We start from the raw sequence: 22,738 nt of genomic DNA, 5'->3' as shown, positions 1-22,738 counted from the left end.
AGCAACTTTCTAAGTTGATAAGAGCAATATTTAAAATTTGTCCCTATTTTTTGGGATTTTCCCCACATTATTTTTGGCTTTGTCCAGATTTTTTCTGCCAAGAGGTTGAGAGCTATACTAGTGATGCAGTTGTATGTCCATGTCTGTGTATGTCTGAATGAGTGCATGCGTGTGTGTGTGTGTGTGTGTGTGTGTGTGTGTGTGTGTGTGTATGTGTGTACATGCATGTATGGTCATGATGGTTGTTTTTTGTACATTTACTTACATCCTGATGGTTGAGCTGTCCTATTGGGAATAGGCAGCATAGCCCATATTGAGTGGATCTCCATACATAGGAAAATGCAGTCACAAAGTATACAAATTTCATGACTACATTTTTGAAAAAAATACAATTTAAATATTGTGACCAAGTGATAGAGAATGATGTGATACAATACATGATGAAGAAATCAATTAGCAGTGCAAATCAAGGAACGCTATATAGAAATACATTCAACGGTCAAGCATACATTAAAAAAATCTGAAGGAGAAACCTAAGGTAAATGGCAGACTGCTAGATAACTCAGTTGCAAGTCTTGTTATTCCAAAACCGGGATATTATATTATTCTTAAATTTACCATGATTTGTAAGCACCTATTAATGCCTGGAAGGCTCAATCTGCTTTTGTTCTGTTCTTATCTTTTCATAGGCCTAGAAGTCATAGCTTCTTATCAGAGGTTTAAAACTGTACAGGCTAACAGACTGACACAGTGACTTGTGAAACTTACCCCAACTTGTGAATTCCCATTTCATTTCAACATAGAAGTCTTGTGCCTGTGAAAAAAATCAAAATGTTCAAGGTTTTATTCATAATGTTTAATTCTTTCATTTTATTTCATTTATGTGAGAATATCTATAAACAACCTTTTTGATTTGGTTTAATCAGCAGAAAGGCAAGAATATAGGGAACATGTTTTTTCCAGTTTTGATTCAATCCTAAAGAGTAAGTCATGACCTACTATATTAATTATACTTCTTAGATTAAAGAGACAAAATACTCGGTTACAATTTTTAGGGCTATGTATTAAGTACATAACACAGCTGTAAAACAACAAAACAAACACAAAGAATGCTATAGCAACACAAAAATGAATCACTACAATTTTCTTTTTTATGCAACACAGACAAGCTTAGATTCTGTCTTCATAGGACTCTTTTTTTTTTTTTTTTTATTACCTCACAGCATTAAGGGCAAATGTGAATGAACAATTACCATAGTTTACACACCTCTCAAGTGTACCTCATTACGAGGAACATACCTCATTTGGGGTCTTAAAAAGTTCATGTTCCTCAAAGCTCCTCAATGTTCCACATTGAAAGAGTCTGTCACACATTCAGTGTTAGGAATTTATTTAAGTGAAATCCATGGTAAATAGAAATGAATCATATTAATTCATTAAAATATCTTCTCTATAAGTAAAACCAACATATTTAACCATACTATGGCCTTCCTAGTTGAAGTTGTTAGTAAGCCATTAGCATGTGTTCCACATTTTGCTCATTTGTTCCACATTATGAGGGCTGGTGTTCCTCATTTTGAAGATGGAAGGTTGAGAGCTATGATAGTTTATTTGTTTTTAATGGCAAGGACAGCCCCAGAAATCATAGTCAAAAGCAGAATGAAGGTGACAGTCATACTGATTAGGGGAAATTTGAAAAAGAAACCATGGCAATTCCTGTACAGGTTAATAATATATTAATACTATACTATACTATACTATACTATGCTATGCTATGCTGTGCTATACTGCACTCTTTGTATGTTCTGTATTATTAATAAAAATACAGTCTGCTCTGTTTATGATGTGCCACAGGATCTTGTATATCCACCTGCACAACCACTAACTCAGACAGATGAAACTTTAAGTGTCTTATCTGAAAGTCAGTGGATTTAAAGGTTGTGTCTCCTGGTTCATAAGAATGTGCGCTAATTACTTCCCTCTGTCACCCAAATTGTTTAAAGTATGATTAAGAATGTCATGTAAAGAGTCTATTTTTTAAGTTCACATGCTTGTCAGTAACTGACTTCTTGTACAACATTCTGTTTAAGTTATAACTCAGGATATTCCCATTTTTGGTTAGGGTAGCATGAATCTAAATCATTATATAATCTGTACTTACCTGACTTAGTTTTTCTAGGAGTATGGGAATGCCAGCTAAACGCTTAAGTGCTCTCTGGTAGTCACGATACCTCAGCATAAGCCGCACGAGTTCTGTGTCCCGTGTGGTCACTGCTTCCTGAAGCACTGTGGAAAGGGAACAAAAAGGATAGTGACACAGTCTGACAGGTGCAGTGTCTTTGCTGTTAAAGCAATATCCATAGGTGGTATACAGTGTGAAGAGTGCATATTCACTTTGAAATACATTTAGTTATTTTCTATTCAAGTTGGTTCTGTACACTTTCTCTAGTTCATTAGCTCAGATACCCTGAATGCTGCCTATAGAAAGAAGTTTCTCAGCTGCTAAACCATGACTACTAATTTAACTACTGCTGCTCCCTCTAAAACAGCTTAGATTTATTATTAAATGTATTAAATAATTTTAAAGAGCTTGGACATTATACGACATATTCAACTGCATTAGTGAAGAGACCTACAAATATAAATAATCTGCACTTGCACCATCTCAAGGAGGAGAAAATTAGGTAAGAAATTACAATTGTGGATATTACAACTGAATTTTATATGAAAACATAGACCTGACAGGAATATTGTGAAAGGCTGGAACAATTTTTATACTGCTAATGACAGTATAAATGAAGAAAGAAAATAGTCAGATTTCTTGGTGCACTTAGGTCTGAAACCTACAGATTAAAAACAAACCACTTAATATTTAAAAGTCAAGTGAAACTACAGCCATGTAAAATGCAAGTTTAATACAGAATCATTCTAATCTTAGACTTAGTTAGACACTAGGGGGATACAAATTTTAGGATTTGCTACAAGTGTTCATGTGCGCAAATGAACTTGACTAAATTGACCATTTGGGCACAGGACAATAATATGCTAAATAAATGCATCAAAAATTAAGCATATGAGATTTGAGGGACATAGTTTGAAAGGTGAATATTTAATACAGCACACACTGATTGAAAGTGTAGATTCATTAAAGGAGCTGGATATATAGGTAGATCCAGCTTTGAGTTTTTCTAATCATATCAACCAATTAGTTAATGACAGTTACAAAATTACAGGATGCACAAAAGGATTTATAGAGTCTAGGAAATCAGAAATGATGAAATCATTGTTTGCAGGTTACATTAGACCCAAACTAAAGTATGAAATATCAACAGCGAAACCTTATAAGAAAGTAAGCATGTGTAAATTTGAAAACGTACAGTGGGAATATACCAAGGGCATCCATGGATATGAACATTTAAGTTATTATGAAAGACTAAAATATCTGAACTTGCACAGTGTTTTATATAAATATTTAATAGGAGACCTTATTCAGGTATATAGGGTATTCAGAGGCAACTACCCCTAGGAATGTCTGGTGATATCAAAAAGTAGTAGAGAGTCATCAAACAACCTATGTAGATGATTATATAGGAATGAGAAGTGTACTAATTGGTTCTCTGAGAGAGTAGTTAATGCATGCAATAAACTACCAAATTACATTTAAGCAAGCACTAGTTTAGTTATTTTTAAGAACAGCCTGGACACTTCATAGGTTCATAGATGTTTACTAGGCTAATGACCCCAGGGGCCTTTTTAAGCCTAGCCATACATCCCAAATCTCTGAGAAGTTCTGGTACCCTCGATAAGTGTAAGCAGGGGCTTGGAAGATGAAACATTTAAAATCAGGGGCATAGGACATGAACCATTTGCAAGCTGCCTATGTCCATTAGAGACATAGGTGTCAAACCAGGGATGAATTTCCTGATGTTCTTCGTGTTTCACTGTTGCAGTCATTACATTTGGGTTATCTGCTTGAAGTAGCCCTCAGTCGGCCTGATTAACAAAGTCTTGGGTCCTGTATCAGTTGCTGTCCCTTCTTTCAAGACGTCAGGTCGTCAGGGGTATAAAACATGCAGCCGACGCCATTACACCAGTCTTTCTTGCTGTGCGGTGTCCGAAGCAGAAGCAGTTCACAAGTGCCAGTCGGCCGACTCCTGAAATTTTCATTTTCAAGTTTCAGAACCGAAGTCTTCAACTAAAGTTAAGTACCCTGTTGGGGAAACTTTTTCTTGCTCCTTTCTGCTGTCAGTAAAAGTTAATAATTGCATTACTTGTGGAAAGCAAATACCTCATAAAGATTTTCATTCGTACTGTATTCCTTGCCTACTGCAGTGCTGGTGCTGCGGTAGCGTTGTCACCTCACAGTTAGACGTTGCCCGTTCAATTCTCAGTTAGAGCGTCTTCTGTGTGGTGACATGCGTGAGTGGGCGTTCCTACGTTGAAGGTTGTGTGTTAGGCCTGGCAAGCCAGCACGTAAAAATCTACTGCCAATCATAAGCGGACCGGAGTTCCGCTGTGGCGACCCCTAACTGGAAAAAAAACGAAAGACACAATAACAACAACAACAACTGTATTCCTTGCCTAGGCCCTGACCACGACATACCTTGCTGTCAGTTTTGTGCTTTATTTAATCAGCGCACTATCTGTCGTTGGTATATTTTTGCCTCTAAATATTTCAGTTCTCGGTTTAATTATCCAGAAGTGTCATCGGTTAGCCATCCGACTACCGGGAATTCGAAAAAAATGCAAAGATAAAGACAGAGACAGGCCGCTGAGGTCCAAAACTGATGACGATGCTTCGCCTAAGCCATTCGCCAGTTCGCCGGTACTCAGTGAAGCACTTTTGCAGCCCCTGATACCCACTACTTCTGATTCGCAGGCCTCTACTGAAACCCATTTAGAGTCTGGTATGCCGCAAGATGCTTCAACTATGGAACCCGCAAATGTCTCTGCCTTGGATGGGTCCGGAGCCGCTGTGCAGGCACTGGCTTCTGAGGGTGTATTCAGGCCTATGAACTTGCATATTAAACCAACACCTCCTTTTTCATTTAGGCCTAAATCTCGAACCATGCCTAAAGAACCGATGCCCAGGCAGCATGCTCAGGCCTCTATGCCTAAAAAACAAATGACAAGAATGGCTGAAGATCTTATAATTCTAATCAGGGGAAGGCAACCTCCCCCTTCTAAGAGACCTAGGACTGAAGTTGTTTATGAATCTTCTGACCAGGATTATGATTTTTCTGATTCTTCTGATGATCTGGACTTGCCCTAATATACTTATGAGGATTCTGATGCAGAGGACTCTATTCCCTCTGCTTCCCCTCCAGAGGATTTTTCTTTTGGTGAAACCTTACATACTCTAAGGGAGCATTTCCACTGGGAAAGCCAGGATTTTTCTAATTCAAAAAAGAGGCTTAGGGATTTCTTACTCCTGCCTCAGCATAGGCCTTTAGCTATTCCTCCTGTACTAGACATTGTTGATGATGCTTTTTCGGAATCTAGTTTGGCACCTGATTCTTTGCCTCCTGCTCCCAGAAAACCTGACAGATATTACAGGGTTCCTGAGTCTCACAAATTCCTTTTTAAAAATCCTATTGCAAATCCAGAGACTATTTCACAGGGCCCCAAGGGCATTAAGGCTTCTACTGCTAAAAATCCTACCCCTTGTGATAGAGACTCCAGGATGCTGGACAGATGGGGTAAGAAGGTTTACACTTCTGCAACCTTGGCCATTAGGGCTTTAAACTGCCAGTTTCATATGTTAAAGTATCAGCAACATGTCATTGGATTGCTTAAACAGAAAATGATGTTGATTCCTGACTGTGCGGAAAATAAAGAATTACAGGATTTAATGCATTCTGCTGAAGAGGTTGGAAAACATACTTTGCAATGTGGATTTGATTCATTAGAGGCCTCTTGCAGGGCTGCTGTTACTGGGTCTGTGCTCAGAAGGCATGCTTGGCTTGAGGAGCAATCTTTGCCTGATCATGTTAAAACTAAATTGTTGGATGCTCCCTTAAATCAGGACCGCCTGTTTGGCAACAAGGCCGGGGACGTTCTTAAAAAGATGGAAGATAAAGCTAAATCCATGCAAACTGTTAAAGATTTCTTACAAGTTCAGCCTCCTAGATATAGTAGGCACGGGCTCTCTAAGAATTGGTCCTTTCCAGCCCCTTCCAGGTCTTCTCAAGCCAGACCCAGACACAGCAGAAACCCCAGATTTCAGTCCCAGGGGACACACAAGACTAAGCAGTGGGGGGTTTCTGCACCCAAATCAGGGAGTAGTAAGACTCCCCCCTATGGAAAACTGTCTCAATGACTTGTTTTTCAAACTTTCAAGCACTTCCCAACTGAATGCTCCTTTAGGCAGAAAGATTGGTCTGCAGGCCAAAAACTGGGAACTCATTACTCAGGACAAATGGGTTTTAAATAGTGTCCCAAGGATACAGATTTCACTTCCACACCTTACCAACACCAAGCGGGTGGCCAGATCTACCTCCAAATCAGTGGGCAAAGGCCCAAAATCAAGTACTCTCTCTCTTAAGCATGGGGGCTATTCAGTTGATACCAGAAGAGGAAAAGGGACAAGGTTTCTATTCGAAATTTTTTCTGGTACCCAGAAAAGGCAATTCATGGTGTCCTATCCTGGACCTTTCTACTCTAAATACCTTTCTGTTGATTCCAAAATTCAAGATGCTGACTCTTCACCAGCTGCTTCCTATGCTAGGTAAAGATGCATGGTTGGCAACACTAGACTTAAAAGAAGCATACCTGCACATCCCTATCAAGGAGTCTTACAGAAGATACCTATGCTTCAAAGCAGGCGACATGCACTATCAGTTCTCTGCACTGCCCTTTGGCTTACCTACTGCACCCAGGGTATTCACAAAGTGCCTAGCTCCAGTCACTGCATTCTACAGGCAAAGAAATATTCAAATATATCCATACCTGGACGATTGTCTAATTCAGGCAGAAAACCAGGACATACTTTTGAATCATCTTGCCTTTGTTCAAAGGGTACTGACTTGTTTGGGGTACACCATAAATGAAAAGAAATCACACCTGGTACCCTGTCAACAAATTATATTCCTGGGAGCAAGCTTGAATACAACTTCCTAGATGGTTTTCTTCATGCCAGAGAAACTGACTCATTTGACAACCTACTTCAAACAAGTGGCCACAAAAACCCAGTTATCTGCAAGGTAAATACTGCAGGCCTTGGGGTTCATGGCCTCCTGCATTCTTCTAATTCCATATGCAAGACTGCATATGAGAAAACTGCAATGGTATCTCAAAAGCCTATGGTCTCAACATTCACAGGATCTAGAAGCTATAATTCCTATCATACCTTGTCTATGCCTAGAGTTCCTTTGGTGGGCAGAGGCCTGCCACCAAAACAAGGGACTACCATTCACACTACCCCCTGCCAGCCAAACCTTAACAACAGATGCAAACGACTATGCATGGGGACTCATACATTCAGGGCAAATGGAGCCCAAGTCAAATGCAGCTACACATAAATCAAAAGGAAATGTTAGCTGTACAGAATGCTCTGACAGCCTTCAAGGACCACATTCTTCCAAGACAACTAATGGTAAAGATGGACAACACTACTGTCATGTGGTACATAAACAAGCAGGGGGTACATACTTTTGCCCCCTCTGCAGATTAGCCATGGCATTGTGGAATACAGCCTTGAGCTACCAAGTGAATCTACAAGCTCAATTCCTGCCAGGAAAAATAAATACACTGTCAGACGGACTAAGCAGAAACCTCATGGACCCACACGAGTGGAAACTGGAACCAAGGATTTTCAACATGTTAACAAGGAAATGAGGGAGCCCAGATATAGACCTGTTTGCCTCCCCCCCCAGAACCATCAATTGGACAAATTTTGCACAAGAATTCCCCACAAACTAGCTTGGAAAGTGGATGCTCTATCCCTCAGCTGGAAAAGCCTACCAGTTTATGCCTTTCCTCCTCTGCCAATGCTCTCCAAGGTGCTACTAAAGATCAGACAGGACAAGCCAAAGATGATTTTAATTGCACCAGATTGCCACGCCAACACTGGTACCCCCTCCTGCGCAGTGCGTCATGCTTGTCCTCATGGCACCTGCCTCAGACTCCTTCCCTGTTGTCTCAGCAGGAGAACCAGATTCTGCACCCACAGCTGCAGACCCTGAACCTAGCAGCCTGGCTAATTATCTAATCTCTCCTTTACCACCCCTCAGTAAATCAGGGATGGATATTATTTTACAGGCTAAAAGGCCTAGTACTAGAAAATCTTATGCTGCAAAATGGAAAAGATTTTGTACCTGTAACCAATCTCAAGGGATGAGCACATCAGTGCCCAATTTACCTCAGATTCTACAATACTTGACTGACATGCTTCATAAGGGCTTGTCCTTTTCCTCCATCAAAATTCATGCCTCAGCCATTTCAGCTCATTATAGCACAGAGCCTCCCCTCTTCTCTTACCCACTGCTCAAGCAGTTCCTCAGAGGGGCCAAAAATTTACGGCCACCGAGGAGAGCACCAACTCCAGCATGGGACCTTAACTTTGTCTTGGAGAAACTCACTCTTCTTCCTTTCGAGCCAGCTGCTACTGCAGATTTAAAATTCCTTTCCTGGAAAACAGCTCTCCTTTTAGCAATCAACTCTGCAAGAAGGGTATCTGAGTTACAGGCCCTTATGGCAGTGGAGCCTTTCATCATCTTTTATGCGGACAGGGTGTCCCTCAGAACCAATCCCTCCTTCATGCCCAAGGTGGTATCCAGTGTGGCTCTTAATCAATCCATTCACTTGCCTGTCTTCTTTTCTAACTCACAGAACAAAGGGGAATGGATTCTGCACTCCTTAGATGTGCACAGACAACATAGATTCTACTTGGACAGGACTAAACCTCAAAGGAAATCTGAACAACTGTTGGTGGCATTTTCTGCAGGGACAGAGGGGGAAAGCTATTTCAAAGCAAACCATTTCAAAATGGATAGGCCACTGCATTCATTTCTGCTATAAGCACCATGGAAAACCTATCCCACAGGGCATCAGACCCCATTCAGCCAGGGCTGCATCTACCTCTACAGCCTTTCTCAGGGGCGTCCCTACAAGGGACATCCTAGAAGCTGCTACCTGGAGTTCTGTACATACTTTCACCAAGCATTATCATTTTCCAGTTTTCTCTAAATCCAGAGCTGATTTTGCCACTGCAGTCTTGCAGGGCTTTATAGCTGGTCCTAATTCTATTTAAATTCCTCCTCCCAGCCTTAGCTTTGGGAATCTACCCAAATGTAATGACTGCAACAGTGAAACACGAAGAACATAGTACAGTTGTGTACACTTACCATAAATGTAGATGTCCGAGTGTATTCACTGTTGCAGTCCTGGTTACGCTCCCTCCAGCCCCCATTTTCCTTCTTTTGGCTATACCTCTACTCTCACTTACTATGCTCAAAAAGCTTTTTGGTGTATTTGCTTTTTTGTTGGAGGTATATCCTTGTATTATAGATTTAATTGCTTCCCATTAGGGGGGCACCTGACATCTGGGGCAAGAAAAACTGATGTAATGGCATCGGCTGCATGTTTTATACTCCTGACAACCTGACGTCATGGAAGAAGCGACAGCAACCGACGCAGGACCCAAGACTTTGTTAATCAGGCAGACTGAGGGCTACTGCAAGCAGATAACCCAAATGTAATGACTGCAACAGTGAATACACTCGAACATCTACATTTATGGTAAGTGTACACAACTGTACATTTCTCATCCAATTATCCAAGTTACACTTGAATTAGGTTAGGGAGGAACTCTGCTTCACATGGATAGGGAGCCTGTTCCAGAGAAGGGGTAGTCTGTAGGATAAATACTTGTCTCTCTAGCAGGTACTATTTATATCACAGGCAAGGTTGAAGTCTTTAGAATGGGTAATTCTGGTGCTGTTTGTTTTGCAGATATGCAGGAGGTCCAACAGAGTGGGGTCTGATAATGCCTTGTAAGCCAGACATAGATTATCCTTCATCAGTCTGTAGGAGTCAGAATACAGGGATATAGCGTTGAGGTGGTCTGCATAGAAGATGTTACTTATGTCCTGTATTATTTTAGTGAGGAACCTCTGTGGATGTTCCAGTTGTTTGATATGCCTGATTAGGTACATACTGCAGAACAGAGCATGTTTTGTACCTTTACGAAGCATTTCCAGAGGTAGGCACAGGCATATAAATAGTGAGCATGTGCAGGCAGCAGGGCCATTTTGAGAGAACAGCCAGAGTCTTAACATGTATCAGTGTGGTAGTCAGTCTGTTTATAAGTTTATTTAAGTTTTAGTTACAAAGCCTCATTACTGATGTGTTTGTGTATAATAAAGCTGCTTGAACTGAACCCACAACCATTTTTCTGTTTTATCCTGACTGGACGAGTGACATGGTGCCAGAACCAGGAATGCGAGTGCAACTTCTTCAAGCCATGATGTGCAGAGTTGAAGGTGAAGGCAGAATGAGCAGGTTGAGTGATACAGAGCTCAAACAATCAAAAACAGCCAGAAACTAACTTCAGGTAACCAAAACTTGCATTAACAAGTTAGAAGAGCATTATTGCCCATGCCTGAAATATTTGTATGCATGTATGTATGTATGTAATACTTGGAAAAAAGTTTGGGGGTTAGAGAAATGTTCATTCAAAATACACAGAGGGACATGCCATGGATTCTGCTATTTTGCATGCAACCACTGAAAAAACTGAAACGATATTTTATCCCACTTGGTGTTCTAGAAACTGTGGTCTCTGATACAGGATTTTGTTTCGCCATTGAGGAATTTGAAAACTTAAAAAAAAAGAAAGAAATGGACCTCATTATATAACTCCTGCACCATTTTATGCTCATCTACTGACCCTGCATTGATGGTTTTAAAGGCTTTGAAGGAAGAGAAAAATGAAAGTCAAAACTGTAGAAAATATTGGCATAGTTGCATAATCATCCCCCAAAATGGTAACAAGTTTATCTCCAGCAGAAATGCTTCCTTCAACAAGACTGAGATCCACATAGAACTTGCTTCTGCCATATCTATAAGCAAAAATCCTGAAAAAACAGACTTACGATGAACTTTGAGAAGGTCTGCATTTGGAAATGATGTTCATGTGAGAAACCTTATTTATGGCCCTTAAAGGATTCCTGACATAACTGAAATATGTTCAGGTTCTGTGTCTTATACCATGGATATTCAATATGACTAACCTGTGAGGAGACAAGGTTATCAAATAAGATTAAAATGCACTTTATCAAATAGCCAGTAAATATGGAAAACAGATGGATGATTCCTTGGGTAGCAAAGAGGTTCCAATAGATCTACTACTGAAGGTATCCGATGTACATATGGGATCTACTTTTAAGAAACCTACGTCTGTCCCTGTTGTGATGGTTAAAAACCTGAAGAACAATACAGAGAATCTTCAGATAATCCTACTGCCACCCCTCAGACACTCAGTTTGCAACAGGATCTCATAAGCTCAATTAAAATGGTATGTTAAACAGTGGTGAACTTCAAAAACACTCATTTCCAAGAATGCCAATGGATGAGAAAGATTATAACCATTCAAGCTTTCACACTAAAATGTGTTTTCTCAGTTGATCACTACCTTGTCTTTTCAGTTCCCAGCACATATTAAATTTAAATAGCACTTAAGTTTAATTTTCTAGTTGCAAGGAGGTTGTAGTGGGGTACTACATACTATGGTTGTTTTGGAGGGCAAAGGAGTCCATTTTCAAACCTTTTTTCTCTGCTATAAATCAGTTGGGTTTGCACAGAGCTACTCACCATGCAGTGGCGGTTAGCAATGCTCTGTATATTAATAAATAACTAGACAGTGAAATTTCCCTATAATATTAGGTTTAGGTCCGAAACCTAGCATTGCACTGAATTAAGCTTACAACAGCTAGTTTGTGCATGAAATAGCACTACCATATCCTAGCACTATATAACATCTTACCTTTATCTCCAGAAGCTACCCAGGAGACTCCTGTTTAATCCCAAGCCTTAAGTCTAAACAACCCACCCTATTACAGGACTGGACAACACAAACATGGAATTTGCTAATGTCCCTGTGACCAGTTTGGTAGCTCTAGGCATCCTAAGGCAATGTAGCAATTGTTTCATGTTCTCAGACAACCAGTTAATGATTAAAGAAAATAACACATTATGCAAGAGATGTAAATTCAAAATTTCCTTGAAGGCAAAAATCACACATACAAAACTGATGGTCAAGAATGCCCACACTACATCCTTTATACATACCACTCACCACAAACACAGACTGTCTTATGCTGAGATGCTTAAAAGAAGCCATGCCAAATCTCAAATATCTCCCAAGCCACCTAATGGCCACACTGCCCTTCAGCAATCACTAAAACACACACAAAAAGAAACACTGAACATCTCACATAAGCCTACACCCAATGGTTCCCCCTAACAGAAAAGTCTGTAAGGCAAGCATATTCCTTATCTAATAATCTTGTCATTGGGGACACCAGTGTGGGACACACAGATGCCCCACTCACCAGGTCAGACAAGGAGAAGATAAAGGTTGGTTGCCTATCTGGAGCCAGGATCTGCAATAGAAAGTACACACTCAAGTCACTGCACCCCAGGTACCAATATGATTCCATCTTAGTCCATATGGGTGTAAATGACCTGAGATGTACCTCACTAAACTATATTAAAAGAAACATACTCCATACATACATGGATCTCTTGGAGTATATGTCATATACTGGTATGAGCCTTGTACTGAGCAGCATTCTGTCACCAACAAAGTTGATGCCACAGTATGAACATAAAATGATTTTAATAATTGGCTTAAATTCTGTTGTCACTCCAGGGGGATCTAATATCTGTCAACATAGGAGGACATGGTCAGCAGATCACGTTGCTTTGCCAAAGATGGGCTGCACCTGTCTCCACTAGCTTCCGGATACTGGCTAAAATTTTATCTACCCATGTAGAGCCTTTTTTAGGCAGTGCCAGAAAGACAAAACTACCAACATAGTGAAAAATTCTCCAAGCAACTATAAGGTTTAACTACTCAGTGCTAGGAGCCTAAACAAAATAACTCCATACCTTTCAAGCCCTCCTCACTTTGGAGAATGTAGACATCTGTGCCATGACTGAGACTTCGTTTAAAGACATAGAAAGTATTTTGCAGTACAAGGCTACAGTGCCTTCCACACATTTACACCAACAACAGCAAAGACTGGGGGCAAAGGTGGAGGTGTCTTGATCTATGTTAGCAGCAAACATACCCCCAGGTAGCTTAAACAGGACGATACCATGGAGCTGATCAGTGTGCATGTCACCATAGATAAGGTCCCTAACTATATCATGGCTAGCTACAGGCCACCATCTATGATCCTAGAGTCTCACGACTCATACCTAAACCTACTAGAGGTGTTAATCATCCAACACAGCATCCTATTTATGGGTGATATTAACTACCCCTCTACAATCTGGGAAACCTACTCTACCTCAAACTCACAGGCACAATGCTTCCAGGACTTTATTAAAAAAACACCTGGAACAGATAGAGCATGCTCCAACCATTGGATCAAACACACTGGGTACGGTACTCACCAACATGTGACAGTGTTGCAACCCCCTCCCCCCATATCACGTCCTCACCAGTTAGATCAGATCACAGAGCTATCTCCTTTGAAAAAAAATAAACCCAGAAAATCCAGCTAAACTAGTAATAGTTAGGAACTATTTTAAGGCAAACTACATCCTATTAAGTGAAAGTTTCTCAAAATTTAAGGCTCCCCCTAACCCTGAGACCACAGCTACCTATGCAGAATTACTCACAGGTTCCCTATACAAACCTGTGAATGGCTGCATTGAGGATGCCATATCTACTGGAAGTAAATCCAAAACAAACACTAAAGACAAACCTCAGTGGTGGAATATTCACCAAAACAGAGTAAAAGAAAAAACTGATGGCCAAAATCAGGAAAAACAACTCCCTTAAAGACAAGTGCTCTCTTATATAACTAAATAAGAAAATAAGAGGTCTAATTAAGTCCAACAAGGTGAACTACAAGGTCAGGAGAGCCTCACACACTAAGGACAATCGAAAGACCTTCTTCAGCTATGTCCTGAAACCTTAAAGGTAAAACACAGCAGTGTGCTGAACTGGTGGTGAATGGTACCACCTTCCCCACTCAGAGTGACATATTAAATCTGCAGACTGATAAATTCAGCTCAAGCTTCACCTTCCATCATACCTCTCAAACACTTAGTGCAAGAAATCTGGACAAAGTCTAAAATAATGGGGAGACAAAGGCTCAAAAATAGGAACAGATTTTAAACATTTCTCTTATAAACTTAGAAAGTCACTAAAATAACAGGATTTGTGTTGGCATGCATTTCCTGAAGGATATTAAGTCTGAAACTCAAATGAATGTCTTTATTTAGTGACTTCAGTCCTCAGATTATCCCAGATTTGCCAGAAAACCATAAATTTTATGAGAAACAGACCAAAAATATGGGCATTCTGTGAAAATTTGGACAGTTGAGAGATATACCTCCCACTTCCCCCTAGCTCCTTCAGGTGAAATCTCCTCCCACACACTTCTCTCCACAATTAGCAGGTCCCAGGTGCTAGCAGCTCTCTTTAAAGCCAAGAACACCACCTGTGTGGGTCCTGAAAACATCCTAGGGTTGACTCCTGAACAATCTAAAACATAACCACTTGAGACACTCTTCACCTTCAGCCACAAAACAGGTTACATTTCAAGTGAATGTAGGAATACAACAGTCATTGCCCTCCACAAGGGTGGACCATCAATCGACTCAGGGAACTACAGACACATCAGTCTAACAAGCTACTATGCAAAGCCATGGAATGAATTATAATGGAGATGATAAACAAGGACATTAGCAACCTACAGACTCTGGACACATCTCAATTTGGCTTTGTTAAGGGAAGGTTTTGCCTACTTAACCTGGTAGACTTCTTTAAGAGGATCACCAAGACAATGAACGAGGGTAAAGTAGTGCATACTCTGTATTTTGTCATGGCTACGGCATCTGATACAATACCTCACTCAGGCATTGTTGAAAAGCTCGCTGGGCTAGGAGTAAACCCTTACATAATGTACTGGATTGCTGGCTGACTCACAGACAGAAATCAAGAAGTCAGGATCGGTGAGACAACCTTCACCAAGAGACTGGTCACCAGCAGAGTACCAAAGGGCTCTGTACTGGGCCCACTTGTGTTTGGTAGTTAGTTCTTGGAAGTCAAGGCTAATGTTCAAGGCCTCTGGCTCACCAGGTTTACAGATGACTGTAAATTGGCAGCTATTAAAGACCCCTCCCAAATCACCAACATTTTGCAAGAGTGTTTAATACAGACAAATGAATGTTGCCAAAGTCATAACTTAAAACTCAATGCCAAAAAGCGCATTATAATGCCCTTTGGGAAACCATTAACTCAAGTTAATTACTAAATTGATAAAACACCCCTAAGAGTCAACTCGGGGATTTGTGGTCATATATATATATATATATATATATATAGATATATATATATAGATATATATATAGATATATATATATATATATATATATATATATATATATATATATATGCATCTGTTTTGAATCACTGGTTTAATGCTACATTGAAATTATCCCCTATGTCTCCTGAGATATATATATATATATATATATATATATATACAGCAACTCTGATAGACTACAGTGGAAAAAGAATAAATTCCCTGATCTCCACTGTATCATAATCTCAAACAGAAAAAAGCAGATATGTGCAATAAGATGACTTTCGATCAGATGTACTGGCTTGTTTGATTTTTTTCAACAAGTTGACTTGTTAATAAATACTATGTGTATATTTATACTAACTCTGACATCACGCAACAGTGAGGAATAGGACCAAGTCCTTTACCCCACTGTCACCTGATCAGAACAAAATACTGTAAGTGCTGTGACGTGTGCCAGTGAAAGTAAACATAATGAAGCTCTCCATACCCATTCACTTACAGCATTGTACATTTCTGTTATTCTACATTATTGTCATCTTTCTGAGAAAATGCACTGCACATCAATGAAATGCGCACTGACGGAATCTCTGTCTCCATATATACATACACACATACACACACACACACACACACACACACACACACACACACACACACATATATATATATATATATATATATAGAGAGAGAGAGAGAGAGAGTTAGTTCACTTTCAAGTGACCAAAGTACTGAAAAAGAAAGACTGAGCTTCGTACATCAGACACCTAAAATACTGAAACCAAGCTCATCGATAAAAGAACACAATTTCCTCTTCCAGTTCATAAACCCTACCACTAACTGCAGCCATACATTGTTGGAATAGTTTCAGTGATACAGGAAGGTTCTTCTAAGGTAAGGTAGAAGGCTAGGATTAGGGGCATGGTACTAGTCAGGTGGGCAGCAGTCTCAGTAACATGTTGTCTCCTAATCCAGGCCATTAATGATTTAGGAGGCTATGAAGCACTAAAAGAGATTGCACAAAATCTGCCAGAGGAATTAGCTGAACAAAAACTACCTTCTCAGCAATCTTGCCAATAAAAGAAAGGATATAAAGGAAATAGAATAGTAATTGTTTAGAGTAAAATATTTTATTTATTTTTATTTATTTATTTATTGACATTTGTTAACTGGGTTTGTCCAACTGGGTTTGTGGCCCATTTTCAGTGGAGACCCGAGGAGAAAAGCTCCAGTAATACATTTTAAAACAAGTACAATTTTAAACAATATTGATATAATAGCAGTTATAGCAAAACGATTCATATATGTTGGGTTACATGCATAAAGTTAAAGTTGCATTAAAAAGAAGCTAAGTAACAATTTTACACTGATATAGTTCAATAGGTCAACAATAAACATTTTTGTTTGTATAAAATTGTGCAAATGCATAGTAGACACATTGGAGAGAGATGTGTAATGAGGTACTAAGTATGGTCCTTTTGAGGGTACATAAAGGGAAGGAAGACTAGGAAGGGTCATGGCAAGGGCAGGTTCTGGAATTGAGAAAATAAGCTTTTAGTTCGTTTTTAAAGTGTGAGGTGTGGGAGATTGAACGTAAGTCAAGGGGAAGTTTGTTCCAAGCATGGGCAAGGGAGTGTTTGTAGAGTAGTTTGCCTACTGACCATTTAAATATATCTTCTTAAATAAAAAAATAATCAATGCCTTTTTTTAAAGAAGCCTAAAAAATTCATGACCTACGTGAGGACTTCACAGTCAGGATGAAATGTCGATTATCTGTGTAGGTGCTGCTGCTGTTAGTGAGTGACATATTCACTACAGCTGCCACTCCTGGTACGTTTGTCTGTGTAGTTTCTGTGGTTGTCCTGTGTGTCTTTAATCTACACTAGTGTTGCTGGTGCAACAGTATTTTAAATTGCATAGGTGCTTGCAGTTGGTGCTTTTAATTTTTATAGGTGTTATTACAGAAGGGGGATTTTACACTGCTGGTATGTGATTTTGCTGCTGCTACTTGTGGGTGACTTTAATGTGCGATTCTTGGTAAGTAACTTTAATCTGCATGAGGGCTGCAGCTGCTGCTTATGTGTAATTTTATCTACATCTGTGGAGCTGCTGGTCTGCAGTTTTAAAAGTGCTACTTCTTGCGTGTGTCTTTAACTTATACAGAGGCTACTGCTGGTATACGTACTTAACCAGTATAGGTATATCATTCCATCTAGATGTTACTTCATCTGGTGTGTGCCTTTAATTTATACAGAAGCTACTGCTGGCATATGAATTTAACTTTTACACTCACTTGTATTATTCTACACAGATGATGCTTCATCTGGTGAGTGAGTTTATCTGTGTAGCTTCGGTTGTTAGTATGTATCTTTTATCTGAACTGGTGTTGCTGCAGATCCGTGATTTTAAATTGTACAGGTGCTATTGCCATGTGCTTTTAATCTCTATAGGTACTACCGTTGGAAGGAGTTTACAATGCTGACATGTTCCTATAATCTGAACACATTCAGTTCTTGGTGTTAATTGTCTAGACACTATTGATTTATATGTCTTTAAATTCTATAGGTGCTTCTGGTGGTGCGTGACTTCATGGTGGCGATGTGTGACTTCATGGCGGTGGTGCGTGGCTTCATAATGGCGGTGCTTTCATGGTGGTGGTGTGTGACTATCTGTAAAGATGCTGCTGCTACTGGGTAACTTCAGTTTCTAGAAGTGTAAATACAGATGTGTGATTCTAATCGATAAGGATATTATAGGTGTGTGTTTTTCATCTTTACAGGTATTCCTTCTGCTGTGGACATTTAATCCTTATAGGTACTACTGGTGGTGTGTGCCTTAACAGTGCTAGTATGTGACTTTAACTTGAACAAATGCTGTGGGTGGGTTGTGATGCTACTTTGACTACATGCATTTAATCTGTGCAGGTACAGCTGCTGTTGCAAGCTGTTAGTATGGATAGCAGCTATTGGTATTAAAATGTATAAGTGTGATTTCTGGTGGATGAGTTTAACTGTGCCTTCAATTATGTATAGAAGCTGCTATTCCTGATATCTGTAGGTGCTAGGTTTAGTGTATGATATTAAATGCTGCATGTACAGCTGATTGATGTACATCAGTTCTCATTATAGGCACTGTTGTCATTGTGCAACTTTAGGTATTAAATGTGTACAGAATTAGTCTATATACATTCTGTTGCTGGTAGATGCATTTAATTTGCATAGATTCTGTTCTTGGTGTGCAGATTTATACTGGTGTTGCTGTTCATGAATTATTTTAAATTATATAGACACTATTGCTGGCCTGTACCTCCAATTTCTGTAGTGTCAATGGTTGTATGATTTTACACTAATAGGTTCTTTTGCTGTTATATGCCCTTAATCTACATTTCTGCTACAGCTAATGAGTGGTATTAGCTAGTTTAATCTGTATAACTGCTATAAGAAAAGTAAGACTTTTAGCTGCTGATAGATATGACATTAATCTGTACAGATGCTGCTCCTGGAGTGTATACATTTAATCTCTGTGACTGCTAGTGGTAAAGGATGACCTTATCCAAATGGTATCTGGTATTGCTCTGTATACATGCTACTACTGATTTGTATTTAATATATATAAGTGCTATTGGTAAAGTATGACTTACTGCTGTTGGTATGTGGCATTTATCTGTAAAGATGTAATTCCTGGTGTGCATCTTTAATCTCAATAACAGCTGTTGGCAAGGCATGCCTTTTTGAGGATAGCACATGGTAATTTATCTGTAAAGACACTACTCTTCGTTTGTTTTAATCAGTATAACTATTGCTGGTAAGGTATGAACTTTTTTGCTGATGATACATGGAGTTTATCTGTAAAGACGCTACTCTTCATGCACAAGCAGACACACGGGGAGCTGTGGAAAATGGGTAAGTAGACTGAGTTCGGGGCGGGGATAAGACTGAAAAATTAACTTGGATTGCAGTATTTCCATTTGACAAAATGAAAAATAACCTAAATGGAATCAAAAGCTGTTAAAACGAAATTGTAACAGAGAATGACTTTGCAGTTTGCAACTAAAGAGACTGTGACTTGAATTCAGAAACATGCTCCCACAGTCATTTAAAGAGCCTGCCACAGGTAAGGAAATTTACATAATCATGAGAAATGCAACTCAGACATATGTTTACCTGCAATAGGGAAGACTTCATTATCTGCAAATGTGCATATCTCTGAACTGCTCATTATCATCACCAAAACTAAAACCACTTTTTGTAATGGTAACTATCTCTGGCATCCCTTGTCTCTTGTTAGCACAGGCATCCCACCATACACTCTGTCACACACGCACACACATACACACACACACAACACACATAACCACATTCTCCATCCCCTAGGTAACCCTCCCCTGAATATAACCACACAGGCAGACAGACACACTTACACTCACACAAACATACAGAGACACACACACACACATGCACACACACATGCACACACACACACACACACACACACACACACACACACACACACACACACACACAGATGCATATGCGGACGGGTGCACACACACACACACACACACACACACACACACACACACACACACACACACACACACACACACACACACATACACACACACACACACAATTGCTCGGATGTGTAAATGGATTACAGTATGGATTTCTGAGAAAATCCTCCACATTGCCTTATTATCCTACAGCACAACCAGTGGGACAGCTCACTCTGACCATTCTTCTGACCATGGGAAATCACTGCTTTAGGCTTGTCTCTGAATCGGAAAGGCTTACCACAAGGGGATGACCACTAATAGTAGGGTTTACTTCTCACAGTAACCTTTTCTGAATTACAGAGTATTACCATGCTTAGCTGCTTATTGTTTTATTTTTATACATTTCTATATGAGTGCCAATTTATTATTATTTTTTTTATTTTTATTTATTTTTTTTGGGGGGTGAGCATGTATCCAGTGAGAAAGTGTAATTTTTTTTGTCTTACTTCAGAGTTGTAACTATTCCTCTCAAAGTCAGAAAAAATGGTGGATAAAGGCTCAAATTCTGGGACATTTTTAAGTTATTACTCTATTCACTTAAGTTAATAGAACAACAGGTTTTGCATCAACATGCATTTTGACCACTATGAAGCATGAACTCTAATTACTGCCATTACTTATTATAATTCTTAGTGACTCATGAAAAAATCAAAACTTTTATGAGGGACAGAGCAAAAATATGAGTCAAAGCCAGGGATTGCTGAGAGGTATGGTAAAACCCTGACTTGGGGAAAAATAAAGACAGGTTGGTATTCAATAGACAGTGTATTAGCAGTAGGGTGGGGTCTCTTCATGAATATTACATCTGTGAGAGTTGAACCACTGAGGGGATGAGAAGGAACATAATATTTATCCTGCTGTTCTTTGGTAGACCATTTATCAAAGTAAACTCTCACATATAGCTTTTTATGATTGTTGTTGAAAATGCACGTGCATGACTTCATTAATGCATATGGGGCTGAAGAAGTTTATTAAATACTGGAGTGTTATCTACATGAAAAAACAAACTGAAGAATAGGCAGTACATATTACTATACACAGTTTCAGTCTTGTAAAATGAAAACAAAAAGGTACATCACGGCATGCTGCCACAACTGCTCTACATTTATGCTATTGTGGGTTCATTAATGCATATGGGGCTGAGAAGTCAAGGCAGTAATTATTATTTTTATTATTAGTACTATACACAGTGCCAGGTTTGCAAAATTAAAAAAAATGTACCTCAAGGCAAGCTACGGAGCTGTTCCAATTTTAACCTCTGGGACCATTGCTTTCCTGTTTTAACACTGATGGGCTTTCTATACTGGTGAAAGCCCACAAACTGATTAATTAGGAACACTGACCTCTCCCACAGAGTACTGCAGCTACAATCAGAAATAGGGGCTCATAGGCCTTATGGCATTAGTAATAGTTAAATGTAATAGTTAAATATAATAACAGAATATGGACCCTAGCCAATCTATACTGGCTCCCAGGCATTGGAACAGGAACTGTTAAAAAACACTTGGATTTCATTTCCAATAATTACAAAGGCAACTTAATATTAGGAGGAGATTTTAACTGTATGTCTGATATTTCTGAAACTACAAATAAAAGACCGTTGTGTACATCTGCTGTATCAAAAGCTTTAAACAAGTGAGTAGAATAATTTCATCTTGTAGATACTTTCAAACTTAAAGAAGATAAATCTTTGTTGTTTTCCCACCAAGATCACAGATTTGGTACCCAAACTAGAATAGATAAAATATTTGCCGCCCATGACTTACTCTAAAATCATTAATTTCTCAATCACTCCCTGCCCCTTTTCAGACCACAATTCACTGATACTAAAACTTCAAAATGGGTACAAACCATTAATCTTTAACTCCAGAATTCCAGCATATATAACTAAAAATAAAGAGTTCAAACCCTGGTTATGATCTGAATTACAGTTATTCTTAGATATTAATTACACCACAGAGATAAATAAAATAATGATATGGGACTCATTAAAAACTTACATATATGGTAAAACCCTAACTTGGTATAAAAAAAAATCAGAGAATGGGATTCTGAATTATTAGATCTACAATCCAAACTTTTGTCAGTAAAAGCTGAAAAAAATCAAAATCATTTGGAGATGAAAAAGAAAGTAGAAATATTAAACAATAAATACAACAAAATTCTAACACACAAATCTAGTTTAGCTTTAGAAAAACTAAAAATTAATACCTTGGCCACTTCTCCCAAATATTTACATAATTTATCCACAAGAATCAAAATACAATCAAAAGCTAATAACATTAAAAGTATTTTCCATGAAAAGAAAGGGAAAAATGTCTTGGATATAGGTAACATTCTTCATGCCTATAGAAATCACTATATGGAAAATTTCCAAAAAGAAAATATGCATATCAATCAATTAGATCTAGATGAAAAATGTTCTAATATAAAAACAAATACCAGAAAAATTAAAACTAGATCTGCAAGCACCCATATCCTACAAAGAAATTACAGATACAATAAAAGAGGGAAAAATAATAAAGCTCATGGTATAGATGGCATAATTATTGAAATACATAAACCTTTTCCTTCAAAGATACTAGCCCTCTTCCATAAAACTCTATTAGAAATTCAGTCACATGCTTTAATACCACCCTCT

The 22,738-nt window shown here is 38.9% G+C and overlaps 1 protein-coding gene across 2 annotated transcripts in view; it reads right to left on the bottom strand.

Moving 5' to 3' along the window:
* The window catches only part of ANKRD13B (ankyrin repeat domain 13B), a 1,471,566-nt gene that overhangs the window by 442,329 nt on the left and 1,006,499 nt on the right, over positions 1–22,738 (bottom strand). For both annotated transcript variants that reach the window (XM_044054460.1, XM_044054461.1), the window contains exons 3-4: positions 2,162–2,286; positions 769–814 (exon numbers count right to left, since the gene is read on the bottom strand). In XM_044054460.1, the coding sequence (XP_043910395.1) occupies positions 769–814; positions 2,162–2,286 (171 nt within the window). The remainder of the gene's footprint in view (positions 1–768; positions 815–2,161; positions 2,287–22,738) is intronic.

The sequence above is a fragment of the Protopterus annectens genome, chromosome 13.part0 (assembly GCF_019279795.1).
Source record: "Protopterus annectens isolate FY-2018-M chromosome 13.part0, PAN1.0, whole genome shotgun sequence".
In the NCBI taxonomy this organism is placed as follows: Eukaryota; Metazoa; Chordata; order Ceratodontiformes; family Protopteridae; genus Protopterus; species Protopterus annectens.
The sequence above is the reverse complement of the archived record's forward strand: the minus strand, read 5'-3'. Positions and strand labels throughout refer to the sequence as shown.